This window comes from Micropterus dolomieu, linkage group LG05 (genome assembly GCF_021292245.1).
Source record: "Micropterus dolomieu isolate WLL.071019.BEF.003 ecotype Adirondacks linkage group LG05, ASM2129224v1, whole genome shotgun sequence".
Classification (NCBI taxonomy): Eukaryota; Metazoa; Chordata; class Actinopteri; order Centrarchiformes; family Centrarchidae; genus Micropterus; species Micropterus dolomieu.
In genome coordinates, this window is record NC_060154.1 from 2,878,773 (window position 1) to 2,900,634 (window position 21,862).

The 21,862-nt window shown below is 42.3% G+C and overlaps 1 protein-coding gene and 1 long non-coding RNA gene across 2 annotated transcripts in view; both read right to left on the minus strand.

Annotated features, from left to right (window-relative positions):
* LOC123971126 overlaps window positions 1-1,033 on the minus strand; it is a 28,581-nt gene extending 27,548 nt beyond the window's left edge. Inside the window, exon 1 of the long non-coding RNA XR_006825134.1 lies at window positions 999-1,033. This is a non-coding gene — a long non-coding RNA (uncharacterized LOC123971126). The remainder of the gene's footprint in view (window positions 1-998) is intronic.
* The window catches only part of gmds (GDP-mannose 4,6-dehydratase), a 177,830-nt gene that overhangs the window by 98,908 nt on the left and 57,060 nt on the right, over window positions 1-21,862 (minus strand). The window contains exons 5-7 of the mRNA XM_046049763.1: window positions 15,905-16,097; window positions 14,704-14,808; window positions 4,672-4,799 (exon numbers count right to left, since the gene is read on the minus strand). Coding sequence (XP_045905719.1) covers window positions 4,672-4,799; window positions 14,704-14,808; window positions 15,905-16,097 — 426 coding nt within the window. The remainder of the gene's footprint in view (window positions 1-4,671; window positions 4,800-14,703; window positions 14,809-15,904; window positions 16,098-21,862) is intronic.

Consider the following 21,862-nt stretch of genomic DNA (forward strand, 5'->3'; position numbering starts at 1 on the left):
CCCATTAGCTCCCATTTTAGCTCTTTACCACTCCAGCTGTGTTTATTAAAACCTTACAGAGCAGGCAAAGGTATTTATCAGCTCCCTGAATCACTGCTGTAAAGATCCAGGTCAGGAACACATTTAACATAGTAATCTATACCACAGAGTACACGTACAGTATAGCAAGGGGACAGCGCCCTCTGCAACAGGGCAACGTAAACTAGTGAGCCTTTATAAGTTTCACTGCACACATTTGAATCCTACAGCAGCCAGTAAATATGCAGCACAGGGCTGAAAGTGTCAAAATCATGTGTTGTATCTGTACTGTGTATTGTAATGTGATATTAGCCTATGTGATGCTTTACAAATGCAACAATTAATCAATGTATAAGTAAATGTCAATCAATCAATCAAACTACAGAAAATTGATAATCTATTATAATTCTGACTCATTTTATAAGCCAAAATGCCAAGAATCTCTGGTTTCAGCTTCTCCAATGTGAATATTTGTTATTTTTCTATGATTATACGCTAAATATTTTGGGGTTTTGTTGGTCTGACAAAACCAGACATTATAAAAGACATCACCATGGACTCAAGGAAGCTGAGATAGATAATCAACGCAGTCATTGATAATGAAAATAATCTTCCGTTGCAGCCAAAGTTGGAACTGTGCTGTCAGTACCAACAATTATATCAGCTTGGCTGTGTGGCCAACTGAACTGAATTAAACATTAGCTGTATAAAGTGGTAGAATACTTGGATTTGTTAAGTCGTGATGAACCCCAAATTTTTATCTTAAGGTACAAAACATCAAACCTGTCGGGCTTAAACACGCTCCCAAAAATAACACATCTTATGTCTGACCTCCACAACATTCAATGTCCTTCAACGATCAAGTCCTGTCAAAATGTCTTTTGGAAAGATAATGAGGCCCTTTTGCAAACTGAGTCGCTCTGGATAAGCGCCTCAGCAAAATGTTCAAAATGTAGACGTAAATGTCTTGCTTACTGTACCCTGTTCCCGAGCCTGCCCTGCTGTCACCTCCAAGGCCAAAAACATGTGATGAATGGCCCCAAGCTCTCATCAATCATCTGTGATTGGCCCTGATCTGCGCTGTGATTGGCTAATTAGCCTCATCTGTAACCATTACTGCACAGAGAGGCAGCTGCGGCAGCAAAAAAAAGGATAAGAAAAATAAAGGAGGTGAAAAATGACACCATCAGGGCTGTCCTGTCACCTTGCTGCCTCCACACAATGCCAGGAATCAGACAGCTACCGCCACACAGGGGCAACCACACACACACTGTAAGACCGCAAAAAACACCTTTCAAAGACCAGAATTTCACAGGTAATTATATTATGAAAATAAATATGCGAATAAGACAAGAGCAGGGAGGAGGGGTTGTCTGGACTGTGTGTCAGCAGGTCAGCCACATCTCATCTGGCAATAGTTTCTGCCCTGCTACAGCAGCGAGAACAGCAACGCCAGCTCCAGTCAGGGGAAAAATAAGAGCCAATTTTTGGATGTCAAAGGGAAATAGCTGGTAACTGGGTGGATGAGAGCCGGACAAGAGGGAGCAACAGTTTGGTGTGGCACTGATCTAGTGACGCAGCTTTTCAAGAGCACAAAACACCAGAAAGGTTAAAGTAAAAGAGGCGGGAGGGACATAAAGAATTAAAAAAAAAAAAAACACAAGGCAGGAGAGGAAACAGACAAAAAGACAAAGTGAGGCAGGATTGAGCCGGAGGGGAGAGAAAGGGCCAAAACCACTAGGCTAACTTCTGCTCCTGCTCCCTCCCAGCCAGTCCTCTTCTCTGCACAGGAAATGGCTCACTGCAGCCAGAAGGGGAGGAGGTGAAGGGGGGGCTCAAAACAGCTGTACCCAACATGGGCCAACTCAAGGTGGGGGCACAGGCTGGGAGGAGGGGAAGGAGCAGGGAGGAAAGTAAAGATGGCAAACTCAAACATAATTTATCTGCTCAGATAAAGTCTTTAGTAAGTGATTGCTGTGGGTTTCCTTTTCTCCTTTGCGTGCTCAAATTCAGAAATGTGTTGTCTCTCGCAAAATCCCAGAAAACCGCACTCAAAAAAAGGGCAGCCAAATGTTTCAAACACCATCACAAACTGAAGAAGTCCAAAGCTTAACCCCTTTGAGGAAAAAGAGATCAGGAAGATTTAAATTATTTTATCTGTCGATTTTATACTAAAGCATTCAGCTTCCAGCATCTTTTCCATAATACCATAATAATAATAAAGACTCCATTGAGAGTAGCGGGGTAGCTCCAGGTCTGTCTGCCTGCCTGGGACAGACATCCGATACCCGGATGAGATGATGCCCAGCCAGCCGCACGCCTTCAGACGTCGTTAGAGCAGACACACAGCACGCCCCTCCTGCCACCCGCAATCCATCTACAGCCAATTACAAGCAATTTCCCTGTCCTGGGTGGGGTGCAGAGAGGGAGAGAGAGAGAGGGAGGAAAAGCAGTTGTCAGCCTAAAGCAGACACACATGGTTCTGTTTACAAATTGCCAGTTGTTTGGCTTTGCCATGGTAACACAGTGCTGACGCTGGCTGGATGGATATTTTAAAGTGTTCAGAGAGAGGCAGAGAGTGGGTCGTGGTGACAGTCACGGCCTTTGATGGTCTGCAGGGCGGGGTGAACTTTCAGCAGGAGAGATGTTTTATTTATGCATAATGTACAAACGTCTCACAAACACACGTCTGTTTTCCTCCTGCCTTCATCTTCTCCCCCTTCCTCCTCGTCCTCCACCTCCGTCAGTTCCCCTCAGCACCTCGAGCTTCTGTTTGGCTTCCCGAAAATCCGCCTTTCCGAAACTGGAGAAGCACAGCGAGGAGGTGCCCGATTCCCCAGAACTGGAATGTCAACCGTTCCCACAGGAAACCTGGAGCGTCTCAAGCCAGGGTGCCCTGGACAGGCGAATGCAGCAACACAGGCTTACACGTACTACATATTAGGTACAAAAGTGGTCAGTCAGACATAACAGGATGAAGAAACCTGCTGAATGTGACCCAACAACCAGAATTTTATTTGAGATTGAGAACCAGTCTTGTTGTTTCACATAGTAGCAAAGTGGGCAGAGCCACAGGTTCTGGAAGTTGTTTTTCCTCATTGTAAATTTAATGTAAAAAAAAAAAAAAAAAAACAATAATCAATACTTCTCTAAATAGCATCATTAAAGTCACTTGGATGCATAAATAATAAAATAGTTTATTTTATGGCCATTGGGTAAAAATATAAAAAATTTGTTTGTCAGTTTTCCATGCTAAATACCAACAAAATACTAAACATTCTCTGATTATTTGCACTCATAATTCACTAAAGAGAGTTTAATGCAAAACAAACAAAAGAAGTGTTCACATCAATGGTGAAGCAGATTTTTTTCCTCACTTTATTCACACCAAAGTGACTGCTTCTCTCCAGTTTTGTACCTTTATCCTCTTGTTTCTGTACGTTCAAGACGTAGGGTCAAACGTAAACTGTTTACTCAAGTTGAAACATTGTCAAAGCACTTTTTATCTGTCTGAGAAAAATTTAGTGGACTTTTACATCACTTTTTAGATTTTTAGATCGCATTGAGGCATTTTATACAGGTACACCGTCCTTTATTTTTTCACATGTGAAATCCATTCACGTGACAGTGAAATACTATACATCTATCACATACAGATCTTTTTTTCAAAAACAACAAACTTTTTGTGCTTCCATTTTACTAATCCCAATTCAACTCCGACTTCCTACCACGGGAGGCAAAAATTATTCAGTGTGGTTAAAATATGGATATGACTGAAAGAAGTCTTTTTGTGTCAGGTAGTGACTGATGCTTCACTGACGCCATCGACGCATCCGCGCCCCGCCTTAACAGCGTGAGCGGCTGCTTCACTCCCATTTTGCTCTGACAAAGTGACCCCACACTATGATCTACAGTTAAACCGAGGATCCCCGGTGTAACCTCCTCACCCCCACTCCCATCTCAAAGAGCGCCCCCCACCACCCTCACCTCCTAATAATAACACGGCCAGCAGTGAGGGGTCTGCTGTCAGACATGGCAACCCGTCGAGTCTTTCATCTCAACAGCCACACACACGTGTTCCGACCTTAACCTATCACACACTGTGACACACACATAGGAATGTGCGCTTCCTTACACACACATGCACAGGGGGAAAAACACAGACATTCAGAAACACTGAGTCTGCTCCTGGACGACCCCACTCTTCGTTTCATCTCCCCACTCCTTTCTCTGCTTGCTGCTGGCACCATTACGTTAACACAAACACCATATTTCTGTCATCGTCCCCAGGACGCAGCGTTCTCTTAATATCTCTCTTTCTTCTGCGGGCGTTCGGGGAATGGTGATGGGGGCCTGAAGGGATCTGGGACATGGGTGAGTTGTGGGAAACCAGAGTGCAGTCTGTGGCCTCACAGCATGAGGCCCTCTCTCTCTCCTCCTGCCACCCCCCTTTCTCTATCTCTGTTTCTCTTTTGGCAAAGAATCATAGAAGGCTTCATGCAGATCGCATATTGCGGCCTCAAATGATCTGGGAAAACATGCCCTGTTAATGCTATGTGCACATCTGAACCCTGTTCAACTCTTAAGCAGTGCACACACAGTTTGTGTCTATTTCTTTAGGCTTGTGTGTGGTTATGGTTGTGTGTGCTTTACCTCCACATAGTCTTTGGCATGGCCCCAGTCCCTCTTGGAGTCCAGGTTGCCCAGGCTGAAACTCTCCAGTTGGCCAAGGTGAATCTTTGCCACAGAACGGCTGATCTTACGCGTCACAAAGTTTGAACCTAAAACACACATTAAAAATGCTTTGTTGGCATCTTCTGAATTCAATTACAGCTCACACAGGATATAAATATTACAGAGGTTTAGCTAGGTCCAACACATACAAACATAGACAGTCAGAAATGCAGAAAAAAAAGAGCAGATAAGTGAAATCTAGGCCTCCACGTTGAGGACGGAGTTTAGAGATCCCCACAAAATGTCTACATAACACTGTATCACCACACACACATACACAGCCTTCCAAACCTCTACTAATGCTCCAAGTCCTCTTTAGCCAAAGCAAAAACTCAAGCAAAAAGCCACCCCAAGTAAAATCAATTCATTACAACCTCACATTACAGCCACGAGATCCTTTTAGATTCTCCTCTCTCATTTTCCTGTCTAATTCACTGTTTCAGTGTCACATTGGCAAGATGCCAAGACAAATCTCAGCCCATCACTCTGTCAACACTAAATAAGGAACAGGCAAGTTCCACAGAAAAATGACAACCAAACAGGACCACCCTGGCTCTGCTGGTGCAATGTCCAGTCCAGAATCACCACATCCAACAGCAAATTCATCTGCCAGATCACCCAGCGGTGCTCCTCATTCCGAGTAGTCACACGTGGCGATATTATCGGTGGGAAAACTAATGGGCTACTAATGACTATTTCTGTGCCGCTATGAAGGGTTAGAGATGTTTTTGGGTGTTTTGGCGGGACACTGAGGGCTGGTGTCAATTTCTCTGAAAAGATGCCTGCGAAGAGAGCATGCAAATAAATGCACCAGACCTCCAACCCAAACACAGCATTATAATGATGGAAATCAACGCTAAATTTTAGGGTGTCATGTCTGATTATGCCACCATCTTAGTTGAAACAGCTTATTAGAGCTTGTAGGTTTAGCTCTGGCTAAAGTCTTGTGTCTTATGTACAAAAGCCAATACGGCAGATATGTGGGTATATTTGAAAATATAATTTCAAAGGAAAGCTTGAAGCTTGCATCAAAGACTTGGCTATTTTTAGCCCACACAACATCTCTACCATGCTTAAATCTCCCACAACCTTGCGTGAACCTCTTGGAGACCTCTTAAGAGCTCCTACATGCTGTTTTTTAAACTCATCATGTCTGGGATGAATGTTGCCTTTTAGCTCTGAGCCTGTCCTGGTCAAAATACAGCAGCTCTGTCTCGACACTGTATCCTTGTTGCCCTGACATGGAGCAGAGCCTCCATTTAGACACAGGAAAATCCCATGAACCCAATCATGCGAATGCACCAAATTTGTAGTAATTATTTCATAGGAAAGCGACAGCCCTGGGCAGGCTGAGCAAAAACAGACCAGAGAAGGTTAGACACGCTTATTTGAGAAAATATAGCATGTTGTGTGTTGGTAGCAGGTCACATGGCCCCCATGTCAACGCTGCTTTGTCGCCATGTTGAGCTGGAGTTTAATCAAGTTTAAATGGGGCTCTATACAGTCTTCAGACTTTCTCTGGATCGTACCACAAGCACCGCTTTAAAAAAATATTTAAGAAATCCGATCTCAAAATCAATCTATTATTCTGAATTTAAATCAATATAAATCACACGTTTATTAAGAAATAGCATGTGTCTACAAAGCGTAGATAAATTGTGGTGGAAACCCCCTCCGATGTCAGACCCCGTCCTGACTTGTTTCATTGTCTCATATGGCCCCGGGGCTGTTCTCTAACCTGGCAGGTCATCTGTTCTGGCAGGTACCACTGCTCCTGCTAACTGTAGTCAAATGTTAATTATTCATCAGACACATCCATGGCTGTCAGCTTCACTCTCATCCACATCAGTTAGATAGGCTCATCCAAGGATGTGGGTTATTTACCATGCAGCTACACACAACCGTCCTATGTCATATATCCAGCACTCAAATGATTAAGCAATTGGTCAGTGGACAGACACCTGAATCGGCAACTATTTTAAAGGGGAACTCCATAGATTTTACACACGATCAGTTGATCAGTCATGGAGAATATTACTATGATGTGGCTCCAAAGAAACTTCTGAGAAAGTCTGAGAAAACAGCTCCTTGTGACGTCATCAAAGTTATCTCTGCTTGAGCTTTTTAACTGAGAGCCTGTGTAACAGTCTAATGAAAAGATGCTATCAAGTTGGATTATCAAAGGTAAAGAAATCTTGACCCATACTAGAGGCTAAAAGTATTTTCTTAGATTCTGCAGCTTCGATTTTGACTGTTCTTATTTTAAACCGGTTTCCCTTAGTCTCACAACTTAATAATCGATTCAAGTATTTGGGCCAATAAGAGTCAAACATATGATGCGTTACCCTCTCTAATGTCAGTATTTGCTGCTTTAAACATTGCAACATGATTTAAAGCCGTCTTTAAGTTTACATTGGGCACACAACTTGAGCACATTTGTGCGCACATTCCACTTTTTGCTATATTCAGCTTTTGTTCTATTTTGTTTCTCTATTTTGTTTCTTTTCTTTAATAACACTGTAAATTAAATATTTTGAAGGTTCTGATTGTTTGTCTGATAAGCCCACAATTTTATCTTGGGCTCTGGAAAATTTTGAAGGCTAATTCCCACTATTGGTTATTACATTTCTAGATTTAATTGTTCATCAAAAAATAATCCATGTATTACATGATACATTTTCATTAGTTGCATCTCACCATATTATAATGTTACAACCCAGTGAAGCAAGGCTATGCAACACTAGCCCAGATTGGTAACTACGGTAAATTGGAAGGCAGGGGTTTGATTTCATCCAACATCCAAGGGAAACTCAAGTTTGCAGGTTAAACACAGGTTGTCAAAACTCTGCAGAGCCGAGTTGGCTCTTAAAAAAGTGGCAGAGGGATCCAGTGTAGCACTGTACACCCAATCAGTAATAAAGTGCATTATTTCCCCCCAAGCACACCTGTAGTCTCCTTGTAAAGCTCACACCTCTGTTTGGAGTGGCTCTGCTCCCTGTCTGCTCTAATTGGTGCGGTGTGGACTAGAGCATGGGCCTAATGGACCGGTCTGCCTGGCTGTGGACAAAGCCTGCTCTGTTGCTGGCCAGGGTGTTAATGTGTTTCCTTTACTGGCAGCGGCACCGCAGGACAGCCAGGAGGAGGGAGTGGAGGCAGGCGAGGGGAGCCAGGGGGACTAACAGGAGGTTTCGAGCCCAAACAGGGCAGTGGTGGCCGTTTAACCTTGCCCGGCGGAAAGTCTAATAAAACCATGGGCCGTGAAAACTGAGCAGACAGCAAAACCCATGCCAGAAACGGACACTCAATCTCTTTCTCTCTCTCTCTCTCTCTCTCATTCTCACTTAACCGTTTCTTTTCTTTTTTTTTTTTTTTTTTTTCCATCATTCCTCTTAATTTTTTGGCCAGAGAAGTGACAGGAAACACGTAACACACGGGCTTCGTTGGCACAGCTGGGCTTAAGTATGGGGAGAAAAAGGAGGAGGACGAGGGTGAGGAGAAATGTGCAGAGATGTCTCCCATCCAGAGCCAGGCCATGTGGGCCCAGACAGGATGGGGACGGGAGCTGTCAGCTGGGGGCTCGGGTGTGGGAGAGTCAGGGAGGAGACTGTGGGTTTGAGGGGATTTTGGCTTGACTGGCCTTGGTTACTCAACAGATTCTGTTGTTAGAACCATGCTGCTAAAGAAAGGTGACTTATGAAGTCTGTCTTCAAACTGTGTGACGGCCCAGCCCTTACACACTCAGACCTCAAGATGTCTGACTAACACTCGCTTATATTCCTGTCTGTGGGCGTATTTATGAGCATTTACTAATTGAGATTCAACCGCAGTGTGATTTATTCAAATCACTCTTCTGTAACATTTATTCTGAAGTCATAATGTGCAGTCACGGCTCAGCCAAATGGCTCATTCGCTCTGGAAAAAGCGGAGTGAATTCAAGTCTTGCATCATATCAGACATTTATCAAACTGATATTTTATGTTACATTTACACAGGTAGAACACCCACTTCCTTCCTAAGCCAAGTCTCCTCTTCCAACTTCAGACTTGCCGTATGTTTTGCATTGCCACGTAAACCAGTTCCAAGGTGATTTGCAGGATGTTACTAAGTTCTTCCTTTTCTTAATAAAAATCTGAAAATACTTGGTAACGCAGATTGTTTTAATGAGACACATTCCAAAAATAGGACAGACTGCCAACTTCTCTTTAAAACGTTGAACACAGAGACTCATTCTACCTAATTTCCAGATATTTTACAGTTGAGTCATTTCTATCCCGAGCTTGTCTGAACTGGCTACATTCTAAAGCTAAAGAAAAAATAGCCAAGACTTAATTTTGATTGCCACAGTTGTAATAGAAACCCTTAGGTTACCTCAACACAGGGTTTACACACCTGTTTTGGAGTTCAACCAGAACTGCAAATCCCATAATCCAACTCTGTCTTTGAGCAATGGCCTAGGGGAGTGAAAGGATTTGCGGTAGATTTGAAGTGAAAAATGCAACCTCCACTCCCACACGTTTCACAATTTAGATCGACCCTGTAGCACTGTTTACGTCAAAATGAGTGCATCCTCATCTCATTCCCATCTTCTTTATCTGTACTGAGTTATGAACAAAATTAACCTGACTTGCAGCGATACTGAGTGATTCTGCAGGAGGAATCTTACCCAGGTCGGGGGTTGGCCAAATTCCACCCTGGCCAAAGACCTGTCAGAGTCTGCCATCACTGTTATTGCACAATTCACATTCTGACTGATCTCTGGAGTCTCGATGAAGGGAGAATATTTGCATTACATCCAAAAGAGGTCATGCGCTCAGCTCCGCCAGCACAGCGTCTATTCACACCTGACAGACTGCTGCCCTCGTACTGGGCTGACAGGGAGGGTGCAGAGAGAAAGAAATGTGATGCGAGGAGGGTCGGAATGAAGCTGGGGGGTTGCGAAGACAAAAACAAAGAACAAAAAAGTCATTTTTTTAAAAATTGGGTGTGATGCAACAAAATGGATGGATGGGACAGGGTGTGCAAAGGTGTGGGGAAAGAAAAAGAGGGTGTGAAGAAAGAATGGGGAGTAGATGATACATGTTTTCCTTGAGCTTGAACACTGACAGCACCACCTCCACATTGCAGAACTGAGAGCAAACCCTAGTATCGAAAACAAAGACGTAATTGTCTGGCAGCATCCAGTATTTCGACTAAATCAAATGACCGTAGAGTGAAATTTTGAGGTCTCAATTGTCCTCCTTAAGGGTCCATAGAAGATCTGGCAAAGGTTGAGAAAGGCGATGGGGTGCCCTCAACTCGTGGTGTAATTAGTACCGCTCAAACCCAGCACTCTGTCAACAAGATTCTTGGTTACCATGGTGATCTGGGACAACAAACACAGATTTGAGGGCGGCAACGGGGATGAGTGAAGGTAGAAACCTCAACAAGCACGTGATGTCTGGGAGAGAAGAGGACTCTGTCATCAGCTCTGTTTTGAGGCATCAGACTCCGCTCTTCACCTGGCCACAGTTCAGCTGATGTTGAGATTCTTCTCACTCAGCCCTTTCTCATCAACACTCGACGAAAGGCCGAAAAATAAAAAGTGCCCGCTCCACGCCAAGTTCAGTCTTACGAGATACTGCCAAATCCCATTGATGCCCCCCTGAGCGAGTCTTCTGAAGATTTCCTTCAAAAATAACTTCTCCAATAAATGGAAAACATATTCTCTTACAAATCTATCACGGGATCTCACCTTTTGGGATCAACCTCAATGAAAGCAGAAAGGCACGTAGAGGCTAAGTGGCTGTATATGTGAGTATTTGAGGGGGCAGCATTGACTTTGGCAGTGCTATTCTAACTTCCCCAATGCTAACTGGTCTTCTCTCCTAACATAACAGTTTATTATTCTATACTGCCAAGCATGAACCACAGAGCGCTCAGGGTGGAGAGATGGATGGGACTTCCCCAAATAAACCAGGGGATTAGCCTCCAACTGAAGCCGGTCAGTAGTAGCAACAGCGGATACACACAAAACATATTACTGCACTGATTTACTGCAAAGCCCTAGATCAACACTCAGCTAATAACTATAAATTAAATTGTGATGTGTCTTTTATTGTCAATATTAGATTTTTGGGGTGTTTGAGGTCCTGTATGTTTGTTGAATATTTTGACCAAATAAATATATGAACTGGTTATTTGCACAGGTTTCACCGCTGATCACTCTTGCCAATAGGCTGTGGAGTACTGCACTGTCTCATGTGTCACAGCAATATGGAGTCTATTTAGCACCCCTGCTAACGCTAATCCCCCTCTTCAGAGTCAGTGTGAGAGCTGTTTGTTATGGCTAACAACTAAGCTAACCAGAAACGAGCTAGCCGCGGTGTGAACCAGCCGACAGATGCAGGCTTCTGTTTGCTTTTCTTCACGCTGGATTTCCACTGGGATATTTTTCCTTCCCGACTGTCCGATTCCGACCTTTCGCTGCAGAACAATAGAGATCGGCTGTTTATTGGTTGAGTGGTCAGGTGTTTACGAGAACTGTAAGAGAAACCAGAAGTGCATTCCTGCAGGGATTAAGTCATCCTAGGCGCTGTAAGAGACAGAGCTCCTTGTTGAATCCTACAGAGGGACAGTAAGGCTGGGGGTACTGGAGTTAAGCTTCCCTTCTCCCTCTCCAGTCATTTCCAGCAGCGACCAGATCATCCTATGTGACACACCCCAACACGCCACACTGCGCAATGGAGATAATTGACCACTGGTAGGTCACTTTGGCAGACGCCATTACAGCAAGTTGTTAAAAGGGAAAAACTCCCTCATAAAAGGCAAACATCTATTTCTTTCTCAAACACAGACACATAGCTACTGGCACCCTGAGATAATGACATCACAGCTTTTCCTGTGTGTGGGAGGGGGGGGCAGGAGAGTGGTGATGACAGAGCCACTGAAACTGACATCATGGACTTCCTCCCTTATTAGTGACTAATTATCCAGAGGTACAAGTAGCACGTAAACGACAGGTAATGAATAAGCCTTTCTCATAATCTCTCTCACCACAAGGGCGTGAACAAACGAAGGGATGGTGTTCCAAATTTCCCAAAATCACTTAGTAGTGCCACTTGTTGATTTTTATTTCGTATATTTTAGTGATTTCTTGTGTAGTTTTTACTGTTAAGAAGGTTTTGAGTTAGGAGAAAGTTTTATCTTTACCTTGGTAGCCATTGTCATTGCATTTCCTTGTTATAACTGCTAAGTTCACCCAGCTTGTGTGTGATGAACACTTCAATCAATTTACAACTCGGAGAACTATCAACAATTGACGGTAAATATGCTTAATGGGTTTAAAATGAGTATACAGCAAGCAGCTCTGTTTAATATCTGATGTTAACAACGCCAAGATGTATGTGAGAACATACGTACAACCGTACACTCCAACAAGGAATGGAGGGTGGGGGTGGGGGTGTTTGCAGCTTGAAAGCACCACCTCCTCTGTCTAAAGCCCTCCTGTGGGTGACAGAGTGCATGGCCAAACGCCCCCTCAGTGAAGCAGCAGCAGGGTCACGGCGAGCCCCGGGGGCCTGGGTAAACACTGGCCAATCCAGCCAACACAAGCACCACACTGGATTGTGCAAGGCAGCCGTGGGACATCTGGCCACATCACAGCGCAGCGTTCCTGCTTTATGAACAACAACAGCCGTAACTCTGAGAATAGAAGCGGCAGGATTAAACCCAGTGGCCTGCCGGAGAAATGCTGACTGTGGAGAAAGGAGCAGTAAGACATGGACAATGAAGCAATACAGAGGAAGAAAAAGGAAAGCAGTATGTGTGGCAAAAATGGAAATATAGAGGCAGAGTCAGAGACAGACATGAAAAAAAGGACCAAAAGGCTAAGGACGTGTTATCGAGTTGGCAGCAAGCTTTGCCCTTATAAGGTCATTGTGTGTACTTGTGGAAAAGAACACAAGCATCTCTGATTTCACAGTTTCACAGGGCTTTCAAACTGCCCATTTGTTTATCTCTAGGGCTGTAAACTTAAATTTTTTGATTAACTGATTAATTGTAAAGTTTATACAATGTCAGAAAAACATTTCCAGAGCCCAAGATGACGTCTTCAAAATGCTTTTTATTTGTCTGACCAACTGTCCAAAAAAGGCAATGATATTCAATTAACAAAGACAGCAAATACAAAAATTTAAGACTCTTGAACCAGAAAATGTTTGGCATTTTAGCCCGATAAATAACCCAACCGATTAACCAATTATTGTATTTATTATTATTATATTATTTATTTTCTGTTGATCAACAAACTGCTTCAGCACTACTCATCTCCATCACTCCTCCTTTCATCCAACCCGTTCTACTTGTTTAGCGGAATCACACATCATTCCCAGATAAGAAAATTCTTTATAACAAGACCTCGATGGCGACTACGCCATCTTTGCTGAATTTGCTGCAAACTATACCAGTTCCCATACCTACCTATCTGTGGTAACCCATTAGGATTTACTGGCTGACCCCTGGCCTTGGCTGGGGTCGTGGCCAGGGCCTTCATTAGGAGATAAATCATAAACACCTGAGCGGCTGACCTGTGTGCAACACTGGCGCTGAAGTCATGTGGTATTCATTTTGGGTCGTGGTGGCGTGTAAATCGGGTTAAACCAGCGCCTGCGACCCTTGGGGCTCAGAGCACATATTAAAAATGTGACCACAACCCACTCAATATGTCAGAATCTGTGTGTGTGTGTGTGTGTGTGTCTCAAGTAGTTATGAGAAACCTGGCTCCCATAATGAATGAATATTACTCTATATAGAGCATGTAATTGAATACTTTTACACAATCCAACAAGTGTTTATTCTGTTTTACTGCTTTATTGTGGTTTGAGATGTCGAGTTTCTTTCACAACGTAACCTGAACTTCACAAAAACCTATGATGTATGATATGATAAAGTCATTCCTTACTGGCAAAACAGTTCACGAACATGCCATCTGATAAAAACCACAGCAGTTTTGGGAATTATTTACTTTTAATATTATATAACAGCTATTGTATGATCACTTTTGCCATGGTACAATATTAAATGCAAACTTACCTTATATATATATATATATATATATATATATATATATTCACAATGTTTGGATTTATAATAGATTGTTAAACACTGCTTTAAACTGTGTTTTTAGTTGTATACCAACATTTGAACTTTGTACACAGAAAATACACCTTGACATGTCTGTTGTAGCCTCAGAGTATGATTTAATTCTCAGATTTTATGTGCTTTTGTATTTCTTTAACAAAAAGGTGTCTTGTCATTGTAAGTCAGTACCTTTCCCCCACACCCACAGTCAGTTAACAGTTGAAGTCTTTATAAAGAAACTATACCAATAGTATTATTAATAGCTTTATTTGTTACGTATTTGTAAGTGTAATTATAAAGTTCAAGTTATATTAAATAAAGTAATGTGACTTTCTTCCAACTCCTGCCTGATCACAACAGATCTCTAATCTTCTCCTCTTTCATTGTGTGGTTTCCAGCTGCACAGCAGCAGCGAGGAAAAAGCTTCAGAGAGTCGTTCACCACTGCCCTGAAGATCACTGGCTGCCCTCCACCACCTTCTGATCTGCTGGCCACTGAGCAGCTCCACTGGAGCAGTCGTGGTTAATGGCATTGCTCAAGGGCACCTCAGTGTTGGTAAATGAGGGAGAGCAAGCGCTGCAAGTTCACTTTCCACACCCAGATTTTCCTGCCGGTCCGGGGATTGAACCGGTGAGGACACTTCTCTAACCTTTAGGCAACCACTGCATGAGTGACGGTTTTAGATTTTGTTGTACATGTTCAATGACAATAAATATCATAAATATATAAATAAATTACTATCAGGTGCTGCAACAACCTAATTTCCGCAACCAAAATAACTACGACTTTGTGGTGACATGAAAACGCAGAATGCATTACATGCTGTGCGCTCACCTCTCCTTGGGCTCTCGTGGTTAAAGAGGATCCCGTTGACAGCGAACATGTTGTAGGCCTCTCGAAAGTTCACCACGATCCAGTAGGCATACAGCTTCGCAGCACCTGAGAGGAGAGGTGGAAAAATACGGGGACAGAGGAAACAAAGTGACAAAAGCATAGCAGGTACCAATTTTATATCACTTCACACAAAACCCAACAGTCTCTAAAGATCCACAATCGTTCCTTTGTGGACTTGACCAGTGCACAAGCAGACCTTTCACTCACATGATGTTTTTATTGACTTAATCAACAAAGAAAACTTTCATGCAGCTTTTAATATGGTTCAATATTACAGTGTCAATTTAAGCAGAGAACCAGTGATCCTTTCTTTTCAATTCTGCAGAAAGACCATATCAGACAGAAAGATCCGTTGTTATAACTACACTACATGTCAGAGTTGAACACGGATCATATTTCCCCGTCAGGAACGTGAACCGCAGACTCCCGCTGATTGACCAAAAGCAGGCTTGTACAAAAAGTTCTCCGCTCGTTTCCTCACACCATCTTCCTCCTCCTCCTCCTCCTCCTCCTCCCCTCTCCTGTGATGAGGGGAATACCAGAGAAAGCGAAGGGAGGCGCCCGTTGATTAAGCCGCAGGTCACGATGTACACTGGAGGTGAAGGGAGGTCCCCTGGGTAACTCCCGCCTCCCCCTTCCCATGTCTAATTAATAGATGAGCAGCCCTCCTCATGATGGTATTCACCTCCCATGCAGCCTCAGATTGAGCGCTGACAGATGGGGAAAGTGTCAGTGAGGAAAGCATTTAGACAATAGAGAACATGAAACCTGATCGTGTACAGTCAGCGTGTATGTGTGTGTGTGTGACTGTATGCTGAAAGTGAGCGCTGAGTGCTGTGGATATAAAGGTGTCTTTGTTAAAGTGAGAGCCACTCCAGTCTTCAATCAGACATTTGGCCTCAGGGTATGTGGAGAGCTCAAACGCTGCCTGAGCACTGAAGCCCTCCTCTATTCACCAACTCTCTCTTTCTAACACACACACAAGAAAAAATTGCTGCAGACGTATCCGGCAATCTTTGTTTTTATTCCCTTACATGGCCATACGCAATGCCTTGAGGAGTGGTGCAAGGTAGAAAATGTTAGGTAATCGGTGCGTGTGTTTCCACATGTATCTATCGTACATTACGTATGTGTGTGTTACCATAAGGTGAGCGAGGGTAGAAAGGCGTGGTTTCCTTCTGAGGGATCTCCTGAACTTTGCCGTACAGCTCGCTGGTGGAGGCCTGGTAGAATTTTACGCTGTTGGTCAGACCACATGTCTTTATGGCGTCCAAGAGACGAAGCGTCCCCACACCATCTACATTAGCGGTGTACTCGGCCAATTCAAAGGAGATCTAAGAAAGAGGAAGAGAGAAAAAGAGATTGAGAAATTATTAAGGGATCTTAATAGGAAATGTCCTCTTTTTATTCACACAAAAGCATTCATAATATTTAATTTAATGACTATAGAAAAGAGCTGCAAACTTGCGTCATAAGATTTAAACTCTGGACTGGTCTTTTAGTATCTAAGTAACAAAAAAAACGAGGACTTGAATTAAGACTGCTCAAAACTTAAAACAAATTCAAGACAACATTCAAGTTATCAAATTGCGGAAAAATAAATAATACCACAACAGTTAGGCCTTGCATTGCAACACAGTGTGTATAGTAACTTGTGTAAAAGTAGTAAGCTAAGTAAAATGTTTAAATTATTATTTTTTTCTTATTTCAATGATCAGAATTCAGATGGAGAATGAGCAAATTGTGATTTGACTTGACTGACTTCAGATCTGCAGTGCATTTGCCTCAAAAGATGTAAAACTAGCTCTGCTATGTACAATATTATAATTTTTATTTTTCATGCATTTTAATGGCTAACTTAAAACTTTTATTTTATAAACCAATATATTTTCAATACCACTAACCAACTTTTAATATGCAACTTTTGATATAAATTATATTCAAAACATCAAAATTGGACTTTGATGGTTCAATTGATTAAAATGTACTAAAATCTTTTAAATCAGCCTTGATCCATTTGAACTGGAAAGCTGCCACCAGCTGCCATATTTAAATTTAGAGGTGCTGGAATTGTCATGTCAGCCAATCAGGATTCAGCGTTGCAAATGGATCTCAAGTTTTGATAATAATTCAAGAGATACCCTTTTAAATCCCCCATAACTAAATAATGAAGGGTATTGCCCAAGTATACATGAAATTAAATAACCCAAAGTCAATAACTTGACAAGGTCACTGCCTGAGTTAAATAACAAATTGTGTAGGGGAGAGCGGGGTATGTTGTCACACTTTTCACACCATCTAATATTTACTGAGCACCGTACATCACAATGGTACAAATGTCAAACCAAATGAAAGAATGAAGTCTTGGGCAGAAGTTTTGTATTCATTACATCTTCATATCTTATCTCATTATGGAGCTGTAGACTGTTGAATAGAGAGTGTGCATCATCAGCAGGTAAGTTGTCACACTGCATTGGGTAAGTTGTCACATTGGATTATCAAACAGTTAGAACACTTAATTGTGAATATTGATTTCAATTTCAAATTGTAACCAGAACTAAAAGTAAAAATCAATCAACAATCAAGCCTAGGGAATTTGGAAAATACATAATTTAATTCAAAACAAAAATGTTGGCAGAGCACACACTAAGTGGACAACGTCTTTCTTTGAACTTTAAAGTCAAACGTTCTCTGGAGTGCAAATAGATCTATGGTAATTGAATGTAATGCTGCAGATAACTTGCTTAAATGTATAACTTCTTAACTAAACAGATGTGGTGTTTAAACACACTAATGCAACAATGTGAATTTTGTGTACAACATACATATGTATCTGACTAATCAGACATGTCTTTAGTGTCACAGTTCTGCCACACTTAAAAATAAATTGCCTGGCCTGAGGTGCAAACATCGCAGGCCCATTTGTTGCATTTCACACACTTAAACAACGTCTTCTTTCTTTCTTAGCTGTACTTCAGATTGATTTGTTCTTCAACTTCACCGGCCTGTCATTAACACATTAACATTATGTCAGGTGGTGTACTGTCATTCTCTGTCTTCTGTTGATAATTTTCTTCCTTCCTTCAAAAATACATTCCTCCTTGCAATTACAAATAAATTAATTTAATTAGCTTATTTGTCTGCTACCCTTGTTGCCTAACTAAATTAATAACTGGATCATGTAGTGTGTGTGTGTGTGTGTGTTTGTATCTACTAACATAGTACATGCCTACGGTATAAGACTGTATATACTCTGTCATGAATTCAGTCTTGTCCAGGCATGTGGCTGCTGCTGTAAACTACAGTGTGTAAGATTCTATTTACAGTATCATTTAATACTTGTGTCAGAGGTAATTACCCAATTTCACATAGTTTTTTGAGCATGTTCTATGTGTTTATTTGTACTGGGGCAAGTAATCACGTGTGACGACTTGCCCCAAAGTCATTGAGACAACTTGCCCCAAACTGACATGTGTGCTAATGTTGGCTAAATCTCAAGGTTAGCTTAACATAGCGCTTCAGCTGAAGTATCAAAAGATACGTTATTGTCTCTTCTACTTTCTGCAAAGTTATCATTTTGAACATTCATACCTAATAAGGTTGGAATACATAAAATGTAAAGTGCTAATGTTTTACTTTTGAAGCAAAAAAATAATAAAATTGTGCTCACCTCAGATTAGAGTGACCTTGACCACATGTGAACAGGAAGTTGAACATAGAAAAAGAAGCCACACAAAATGGCTATTTGATTTTTGACATAGAGCCTCTAGTGTTGGAGTTATGAGCAGTGTGACAACTTACACACGAGACAACTTACCCCGCTCTCCCCTACAATTACAGATCACCTTTCACACAAGGTCACCAAAATCTTTCCTAAAAGGAGGTGGGGGTCAACAATGCTGGAGAACGTGGTAGGGGAATGTGTTGCTTCTGGAGTCCATCAGAGCCAACAGGGAAGCTTATACCTCAAACTAAGAACTCAAACTCCCAGAATGCCTGTTTCCACTGTTGAGGGCCAAAAGTGGAGGAACTTAATGAACACTTGGAGAGAAATTAAGTTTAAATTAGAAATGCATGTGTGTGTGTGTGTGTCCATGACTGAGTGTATGACACCGTGTACCTGGACTGCATGTGCTTATGTGAGTGCCAGGACAGCCTCAGGCTCCAAATCAGGCGTGACGGTTAAAAGCCGTGCTGGTTAGTGGTCACCACACCTGGAGCAAGCAGCATGAGCCACGTCTGTACGAAGGAAACGCTTTGGCCCTTTAGTGCTTCCACACCAGCGCTGCACACATGGCCAGATAAAGACCCCTTATTTAAAGCTGGGACCAAAGAACACTGGGCCTCTATTCCAGTCAAAGTCCATACACATGCCCTTACACACATTCACACAGAGTGCACAGGTTTGATCAGGTTCAATTACACTCAACAGCTCAGTGTTATTACCGTAGACGCTCCACTCACGCTTTTACTTTGCATTCTGGCATTTTCATTTACATCATTTACAAGAGAAAGTGAGGGGACACTTTATATACCAGTCTATAGTGTATATTATGATGTTTTTTGAGTTGGACACAGTAATGTAAGCTGTGCAAAAGAATCCAATTCAAAATCTCAACAAATCAAATTTGACCAGTTGAATAAACAACTGAGTATAATGAGTTTCACAAATACACTATTTTTACTGAAGAGATATTGTCTGATGTTCATCAAGATGTTAGGTCACGTTTGTAATCTTGTTTACTTATTCTTTGATCAGATAGTTTCTGATTTAAAATCAACATTTTCTCAATTTCAGATCATTTTATTTCAGCAAGATTCTTGGACTTTGACTTGTGTTTAGACAAAATTTGACAATTTCGGCTTCTTTTGTTAAATTAAAAAAATATATATATTTCCTATAGAAAGTAAGGTGTAAAAAATGTTGTTTAGGGATAGTATTAAAAAAAGTAAAATAAAGCATGGGCAGTATTTTCCCTAAAATGTCGACTGGAAATTTTGAACAACATATAAATGAACAACAAATGAAAATGCATCGTGTTGGGCTTGTTCAGGTCAGGACTGATGCAGCCAGCGTTCTGGCTCCTGATGAAGCCTAAACCTGAAACAGACAATACCTGCCTTCATGTTCAGTGAAGGGGAGGGAACAGTCACACACTGTCACACACACACAAGACCGATTTCCTCTCCAATGACAGATGTAATATAATCCCAGCTCTCTCAGGTCCACATTCAGCTCTTTCTCCGTCACTGTGGAGCTCCGCCCATCCTCAACCTCTTCCTTCTTCACACATTTCTCCCCCTGCTTTGTCACTGCTCCCTCTCCCAGGACTTTACCAACCTTATTTTATGCTACTACAATACCTCCCTCACCAAGACCCCCTGTCTGTCCTGCTGTCTGTGTGTGAGTCTCTCCATTCCTCTTGTTTTTACAACACTGAAGAGGTCTGTGACACACACAACCATACGTACACACACACAGACTCAGGGTATCAAAACCAGCTGAGAGGGGCAGGGTCCAGGACGCCTTGACAGCTTAAATCAAACAAATTGCCTTAATGCCTCCATTCTCTGTCATTATGTAAGGCAGGGCCCGAGCACTGACGGTTTAAAGGCCAGACTTTTGTGTACACTACTGTGTGTATGTGTGTGTGTGTGTGTGTGTGTGTGTGTGGGGGGTGGCTGCTGGGCCCCTCGGTCGACCTGGCAGATATTGTTCTGTTCTGGGAAGTCAGCCAGGCTCCGTCAGCATTGGGGGTCTGCCGCCGAAAAAAAAAGTGATCCGTTTAAAAGGTTCTAAATGTACACGATATACGTGCCGCGTTTAGTGGTTTCATTTCTTCCCTGCTCACACAAGGCCTGTTGAAATGCCTGCTTGAAACTGGGGAATGTTACTCTATGTGTCTATGTGTCTATGTGTGTGTGTGTGTGTGTGTGTGTGTGTGTGTGTGTGTGTGTGTGTGTGTGTGCGCGCGCTCATGTATACCAGAGTGTTGGTGTGTCTTGAAAGATGTATAAATATGAGCTACATTTATTCAGCCGTGGCCTCCCTCTGCATGCCTGCATGGCGTTTCATAGGAAAAAAAAAAAAAAAAGCCAATAAGTCGTATATACAGTGCCTTGCGAAAGTATTCGGCCCCCTGGAACTTTTCGACCTTTTGCCACATTTCAGGCTTCAAACATAAAGATATAAAACTGTAATTTTTTGTGAAGAATCAACAACAAGTGGGACACAATTATGAAGTGGAACGAAATTTATTGGATATTTCAAACCTTTTTAACAAATAAAAAACTGTTAAATTATTCAGCCCCCTTACTTTCAGTGCAGCAAACTCTCTCCAGAAGTTCAGTGAGGATCTCTGAATGATCCAATGTTGACCTAAATGACTAATGATGATAAATAGAATCCACTTGTGTGAAATCAAGTCTCCGTATAAATGCACCTGCTCTGCGATAGTCTCAGAGGTCCGTTTAAAGCGCAGAGAGCATCATGAAGAACAAGGAACACACCAGGCAGGTCCGAGATACTGTTGTGGAGAAGTTTAAAGCCGGATTTGGATACAAAAAGATTTCCCAAGCTTTAAACATCCCAAGGCGCACTGTGCAAGCGATAATATTGAAATGGAAGGAGTAACAGACCACTGCAAATCTACCAAGACCCGTCCCTCCCTCTAAACTTTCAGCTCATACAAGGAGAAGACTGATCAGAGATGCAGCCAAGAGGCCCATGATCACTCTGGATGAACTGCAGAGATCTACAGCTGAGGTGGGAGACTCTGTCCATAGGACAACAATCAGTCGTATACTGCACAAATCTGGCCTTTATGGAAGAGTGGCAAGAAGAAAGCCATTTCTTAAAGATATCCATAAAAAGTCTCGTTTAAAGTTTGCCACAAGCCACCTGGGAAACACACCAAACATGTGGAAGAAGGTGCTCTGGTCAGATGAAACCAAACTCGAACTTTTTGGCAACAATGCAAAACGTTATGTTTGGCGTAAAGGCAACACAGCTCATCACCCTGAACACACCATCCCCACTGTCAAACATGGTGGTGGCAGCATCATGGTTTGGGCCTGCTTTTCTTCAGCAGGCACAGGG